General features: G+C 47.5%; 1 protein-coding gene across 1 annotated transcript in view; it reads right to left on the bottom strand.

Moving 5' to 3' along the window:
• Nucleotides 1-7,500, bottom strand: part of LOC125288144 (roundabout homolog 1-like) — a 198,918-nt gene that overhangs the window by 117,638 nt on the left and 73,780 nt on the right. The window contains 2 exon segments of the mRNA XM_048234263.1: nucleotides 5,616-5,794; nucleotides 5,796-5,934. Coding sequence (XP_048090220.1) covers nucleotides 5,616-5,794; nucleotides 5,796-5,934 — 318 coding nt within the window.

Raw genomic sequence — 7,500 nt, 5'->3', positions numbered from 1 at the left:
GAGTCCTTCTGCTGAGGTTAACAGACAGAAACAGATGAGGCTTTATAAAACCTCTACAAAGATCCCCTTTCTTGTCCATATCCCCCCTCAGAGACAGAGAGAGAGAGAGAGAGAGAGAGAGAGAGAAGCAGTATGTGTGTAGAAATGACCACATGGTGACCTTTTCACCTCTGAACTCTACCCCTTGACCTTGGTCTTCTGGAAGTACCTGGCTCCACCTGCCTTGTAGTATTCTTAGCTTGCAGAGGAGTGTGCTGCTGCTCATGGTGGGGGCAGTGGGGAGAGTGTGTCCAATGGGGGAGTGTTTTTAAGGCTTGACCTTCCCCATCACACAATACACCTGTTTGGAAACTCTGCACCAGGCAGAAGTGGCCTGCTGACCTACAAACATACACACACACACACACACACACATTAACAATGCACATACAACGAATGCCGCATTTACAAGAGACACACACACACACATACACACACACACACACACACACACACACACACACACACACACACACACACACACACACACACACACAATGCACATACACAATGCACATACACAAACACACACACACACAGACATGTATACAAATACAAATATACACACAGGTGCACACTTGCTCACACACACACACACACACACACACACACACACACACACACACACACACACACACACACACACACACACACACACACACACAGCTGTTGCCCAGACACCCTGATTCTGACAGGTGAGCAACATGGCAAATGCTTGACACCCAAACAGCCTCAAACTGTCAGCCTGTGTCTGGACTAGCAATTCTGGACACCACCAACACCCCCCCCCCCCCCCTCCCCTTCTCCCCCAGCCAGCCACCTCCTTTATACCCACACGTTCCAGAATCCTGGAAAGGCCCTTCCATCCAAACTGGAGCTCAAACTGGGCCAACCCATTACATTACACGCAGTAAAGCTAATGAAGGAGAGAGCGAGTGAGACGAGTGAGGTAAGCGAGAGAAAAGTGGATCGAGGGTGTGGAAAAAGGAGAAGAAGAAAGCGCGAGTGGCATAGAGACAGAGAAAAGGAGAGCAAGACTGACCCCAACGCTCCCCCATCGCCCTCGCCGTGCCGCGTTTCGGCTGCGGTGGGGTGCGGCCATTGAAGCTGATCAGAGCCAATCTAGACAATGGCAGTGATTTCACCAGGCACGCAACAGAGCATTTCGTAAAGGACACAGAGGCAGCTCTCCGCTCTGCGCCGCTAAAGACGTGTCTATTTTTGATTGGAGATAATTCTGGGACACCTCAAGCACAAAAAAACAATGCACGTGTTCTCCTGCTAACAGTCACTGCATGTGAAATATGGTTATGAATTCATTATGAGAATTAATGTGTTTTTAACAACCAAAACTAAGCCACAAATCTCATTAATAACTTTACTTAACTAACATATTCTGCAGCACAGCAAAGTAGGACAGAACAATAAACACAATTAAAACTGATACAAAAATTAACTATTTAACTACAAAATGACCACATTAGCAAGTCAACAAAATTGCGCATATAAAACGCTCCATTTATGAAAGACTCGCGGTGGTGATGTGAAACCGTGCGGAGGGCAGATAAAAAACGCCAAGAGATGCTAACGTCACAGACCCAAGAACCCGGCCCAGGGGTAAAGACGGGTAACGAAGAAGAACGAGAGAAAAGAAAAACGGAGAGCAACAAAGGGACGGGGGGGATGCAACAGCAGCATAGCCAAGTTCTCCTGAGATCTTTCTCCTCTTTCCCTCCTGACGTGGAGAAAGGACCACACAGAGAGATGGAGAGAGAGAGAGAAAGAGAGAGAGAGAGAGAGAGAGAGAGAGAGAGCAGAGCAGGGCCAGAGCACCCCTGTAATAAACTTAATGAAAGGCAAATATTCTCAAGAGTAAACACTGATTTTCAGTGGCGTCTCCATAGGGGTTCAGCTGGGTGAGTTCCACTGGAAAAATATCAGTAAGGATCCTCTAGTAAAACTGAGCCAGCCCCTACTATATATATAGAATATTGCCTGAGAAATTTGCATAGAGAACTAAAATGGCAGGGTTCTTTGGTAGGGTTCTTTGGCAGGGTTCTTTGACAGGGTTCTTTGACAGGGTTCTTTGACAGGGTTCTTTGCTAGTTTTACAGTAAGAAAGAAAATGTGTCTTTCTGTTTGAGCTTTCCCAGTTCCGTTCAGAATCATATGGTTTGAGTTAGCACCCCAAACAGGCTTCTCTGGCGCCTCCAAACCCGCTGTCTCTGAAAAGACTTAGAGGGTCGCTGGGATCGTCCAGGCACACGTCCCAGCATTTGAAACAAACCAGAAAACACTTAATATCTGTGAGAAATGTTTCATGTTGTGAACTGCAGAAAAATATTGTGCAATGCTATGACTCTTTTCAATACCGGCATTCTGAATGGAAGCTGTTGCTGAAGACACACCCCAGGCATCTGTGACCTCAGCAAAGGCAGCTTATTTGCCATGGTCATAACGTTTTGAAGGCACTGTCTTGTGACACATAAAAAAAACAATGCTTCCTAGAACACCAGCGACACACACACATGACAGAGGCTTTAGCACCAGCTGTGGCTCACTGTTGTGAGATAAGTGTGTGCTATTCTGTTTTAGGAATGCCTGGCAACTCCACCTGATCCACTTCTATGAACATTCTGTTTGGTCAGGCAGAAGGGTCTTATATTTATTCATGAGTCTCAAAACAGGGAACAATAAATATGAAAAGTGAGAGCTGGAAAGCCTGCATATATTAGAGACAGCTAGAGAGAGAGAGAGAGAGAGAGAGAGAGAGAGAGAAAAGAGAGAGAAGGAAATAAGAGAGTGGGGTTGAGGGGGGTTGGTGTCCAAGCGAACGGTTTGTGAGTTGACAAGTGGTTATGTGATTCCATAACAGGTCGCCTGACCAGCCAGGCAGAGATCAAACAAGCGCATCAATGCGTAATTAGATTTGCTGATGTTTCTATTAAGCACTGGCTGCGGTAAATTAGCCTCTGATGGAAAACACATTCCTCGCAGCCAACGGGAAGGATCGGCACTGTGATTCTGCATGTAATAAGTGTGTGTGTGTGTGTGTGTGTGTGTGTGTGTGTGTGTGTGTGTGTGTGTGCAGAAACCCCCACTTCTCTGAAATGAAACACACTGGCGACACAAAGCCCAAAGCCCTTATCTAACTCCCACAGACAGAGAGGGAACCTGGGATATCTATTTTTCCAAACAAGCCCGAGACACTTGATGCAGTCCACATAACACACACTGTTTTCTCAGCTGTGCCGCTCTGGAGACCCTCCGAGTCCTTCTCTGAATAACCAATAAAGACAAAGAATGTTTACTGATGGCGTATGGTCTGTCATCCCTAAAAACACACAAATGGAGTTGGGAAGACACTGAATAGTGATAAGGGAGTATCGGACCTACAGTAAACAGGTCGGATCCACCATAGAGCCCATTAAGAAGCCATTCACCATCCTCCAGTAGTTTGGAGAATTTGGACTATGCTCTGGATGATGTACAGTACAGTGTGGGCCTCCCGCTCTCTATGGCACTGTCTCTCTGTCTCCCTCCTCCATCCCATGCATTCTTGTGTGTGTGTGTGTGTGTGTGTGTGTGTGTGTGTGTGTGTGTGTGTGTGTGTGTGTGTGTGTGAAAGAGAGAGAGAGAGAGAAAGTAAAAAGAGAGATGTAGATGTGTATGTAGAAATGTGTTGGCAATACAAACTGAGTATTTTGTCGAGCCAATAAAGCTCTTTGAATTGAGGGGGTGGGGGGTGGGGGGGGACTTACGTGACACTGAGCCCCTTGCCCTTATCGCTGTGTTTGATAGGATCAGCCAGAGAGCAGACGGTCAGGTAGACACAGTCATTAGGGTCACCGCACAGTTTGTAGCCAAAGATTATGGCAGTAATGCACTGGTCTCACAGCTAGAGTAACAGAGGGATTTACTTGGCCCTGTTATAAACAGAGCCCAATCCACAAAGACTGGGAGGGGGAGGAGATGATGCCTCTTCATAATAAGAGTCCATTCAGAATTGTCATTCTAATTTTGCAAATGGAGTGATAATGAGACAGTGAGTGAAAGTGGGGACTTGGGAGAGAGAGAGAGAGAGAGAGAGAGAGAGAGAGGAGGGAGGAGCATCGAGGTGGGCAATAAAGAGAGGGAGAGAGAGAAACAAACTCCGAGAGGGGGATTAGGGTATAGTCCGGCGGCAGCTGATGATGTTTTCGGAGGTTAGATGAGGGGATAAAACAGGATATAAATCCATTACTGCGCCCCCCCCCCAAAAACAAATCTGGCCGTGAGCTCTCATTTTCCCCCCAGTAAGGTGGGCAATAAAGAGAAAAGGCTAAAGAACCGCAGCTGGATGATGTTTTCGGAGGTTAGATGAGGGGAAACAGGTTTACACTCTGGCCGTGAGCATTGACACCACATAGAGCCAGCTTAACACTTCACCTCAGATAACCTGCTGCCCAGAGAAGTGTGAAAAAACACAAGCGCAAGGCGCTGAGGAAGAAAAATAGCCCTTATGAATTCTAGTGGCAAGCACACTGTCCCACTCAACAGACTCCTAAAGAAGTCTATTAAGAGCTATGAGGATGTGCTGCAACCACAAAGAGAGAGAGAGGGAGAGAGAAAGAGAGAGAGAGAGAGAGAGAGAGAGAGAGAGAGAGAGAGAGAGCTCTTTAGGGAGCATCCCAGTGCAATCAGAAGACAGTGCTGATGAATGTGTATGATTAAGGAGGATGTGAAATTGCTGCCCTTGATTCATAACTGCCTCAAAAATAGGTCTTGCTCTATTTAGGTCCTTTTTTTTACCAAAACTGTCTTTATAATAAGAAATCAACATGGATGCCTGTTCAGTGTCTCCTTCTATCATCGATTAGGCAGACTCAGGAGAAAGAATGGAGCAAAATTCGAAGAACTCAGTCAGGCAATTACAGGGCCAAACTGTGGGAAATTTCAATTTCACCTCTTGTGACAACAAAATTGCTCGATTAAAGGGGGCGCTTTCTAGGAATATTGAGAAATGGGGCACTGTTGCTACCCACTGTTGCTACCCAGTGGCCTCGGATGCCCTCGGATGCCCGCGGAAGCCGTTCCTGGACGCGAGTCAGGGTTTGACTTCGCTCGTGCCCCAGTGGACACGTTTCGCCAGCAGGCAGCTCATTTTGGCCCTGTGGTCGGACGCCGTGTTATTATGGTCCTGTTTGGACCAGGCAAGTTGGGATCATGTCATTACGGTTCTGTTCTGCCTCACAGTCATGGCTATCATTACGGGCCCGGCGCTGAGGCTGGCTAGCCGGCCGGCTGGCGGGGCACCAGGCGGAACCGCTCGCTTTCGCAGTCTCCCTTCTCAAGTCCAGCCGATGGTGACAAGAACACAGCCGTGCTCGTCTCCAGTGAAGTACTCAAATACCGGGTATCACGTTCCTACGTTTGATGCAATGAAACCAAATCCCCGCAGAGTACCTCCCACAATTTCCAAACTCCGGATTAGCCGGGAGATCTTTAAAGGGCCCAAAGACACCCTATGAGTCAGCCTGCGTACAGACAAGAGGGGGAACGCTGAAGGAGAGCCAGAGAAAGAGCTGACCACTTACTGGCTACTTCCAGCGACGCGTTGTGACTCACGGCCTCGCCGAGGTAGTTCCGCGCCACGCACACGTAGCTGCCATCGTCGGGCTTGCTGCGGCGGCCGTGGACGATGCGCAGGAAGAAGAGCGAGCCGCTGGGCAGCAGCATGCGGTGGGAGCGCGGGTTGTCGCGGTCCGTCTCCACGCCCGCCCTTGTACCACTCGACCGCGGCCGGGCGGCCCTCCGCCTTGCAGTTGAGCGTGGCCGGCTCGCCCTTGGACACGATCAGGTCGGACGGGTGCTCCACGATCCGGGGAGGAGAGTCCTCCTGGCGCAGTCGCGAGCCTGGGGGAGGGAGAGAGTGCAGAAGAGGAGGGAAGAGAAGACCAGAAAAGCACAATTATATAAACAATAAAATAATTTATTTTTCATCAACACATTTCATCACCAAGCACAGGTCACGCAGCACCAGATGGGAGAGGGAAGGGAAGACGAACGAGGACAAGGGGGAGAAGTGATGGAAAAACAATTACCGCAATTGCATTAAGTAGTCACCTAAACACCATCTACCACACAGATCTCAGACACTGAGAAGCCGCACGTAATTGCAGACAGACGTGGTCTCTTTCTCTGCCTATTATTCCACAATCAGCTAGGCACCACAGTAGAGGCAGCACCTAATTGGCTGCATATGTCCAAAAGTCATCTTTCCCAGCGTGACACCGTCTTGTGGAGGAGTTCCTCCTCGCCTCTCCCCCCTCCCCTCATGCTGAGGGAGCATATTCTCCTTATTACAGTCCTTCGGCACGCGGGCCAAATTAATCATGTCGTATCGCATGTAGGACGCCCGTGATGTCTAAGATTAATTAAGTTAGTTCTCAGAGAGAGAGAGAGCGCTAGTGGATCCACGTGGTTGCTTCTTTTCTTTCTGATCATGTGTCTTGGGCGCTGGTGCTGTTCTCTTTGTTTTTATCACGCACACGCACACACACACACACACACACACACACACACACACACAGGCAAAATATACACAGATGTATTTATGCCACGTAGAGCATACTCCATCATGTGTTCTATAAGCAAGAACCAAAAGACAGGAACTGTTCATAACATCCACATTAATTTGATTTATTGCGGGAATCCTTTGGCGGGTAAGTATATTTAATCAATCACAATGTCATGTAATATTATAATTACTGCCAGGTCATAATTATTATTAAGTTAATAGACACAGACACCTTGACAAAACATTACGATCCCACGGGAGTCGTTCCAGAACAAATTTTCTGATTTTCCAGAGAGTCCAGAATCTTAATGTTCATGTCTCAATAAGCCATTTTCCTCTGCCACTATTATCTAGTGTTCAGTCTAGTAAGTGGAAACTGCAATCTATTTTCCTCAGATCTGAATTCACTGAGTATCCCTCCTCACCATTTGGCCTCACGCACACTGCATATGTAACACCACAGCTCTCAAATATGAAACGCTGTAAGAAATATGTCCAAACCACTCCCTGGAAAAGCCTTACTTTGATTTACAAAGCAGAGCAAAGCTGCAGCAGCAGCTTGCAGAAGCAGTAGGAGATGTAATCAAATGTAATCTTTTTCGTAACTTGTTTCATTCAGGTGAACCATGAACACTCCTGACTCTACCCTCTTAATCAAGTTCCATTTGTGAGAGGCCTCCTCCGAAACGCTTTGATCCTGTGGTGGCCACGGTAATGCAACGATGCCTGTTGGTCTCCGTGGCATGCCTGAGCAACCTTGAATATCTTTGGTACATTTGCTCATTCCTCCATTTCTAAGGTAAGTATTTCTTTTTTTGATTATTTTAAAAAGGAGGGGTAAAACTACACCGTCATGCATGGTATGTTTTATTAAAGGCCTCTTTGAAGTGGCAGCATGTTTT

The sequence above is a fragment of the Alosa alosa genome, chromosome 2 (genome assembly GCF_017589495.1).
Source record: "Alosa alosa isolate M-15738 ecotype Scorff River chromosome 2, AALO_Geno_1.1, whole genome shotgun sequence".
Taxonomy (NCBI): Eukaryota; Metazoa; Chordata; class Actinopteri; order Clupeiformes; family Clupeidae; genus Alosa; species Alosa alosa.
Note: the sequence above shows the minus strand (reverse complement) of the source record. Positions and strands in the feature narration are given on the sequence as shown.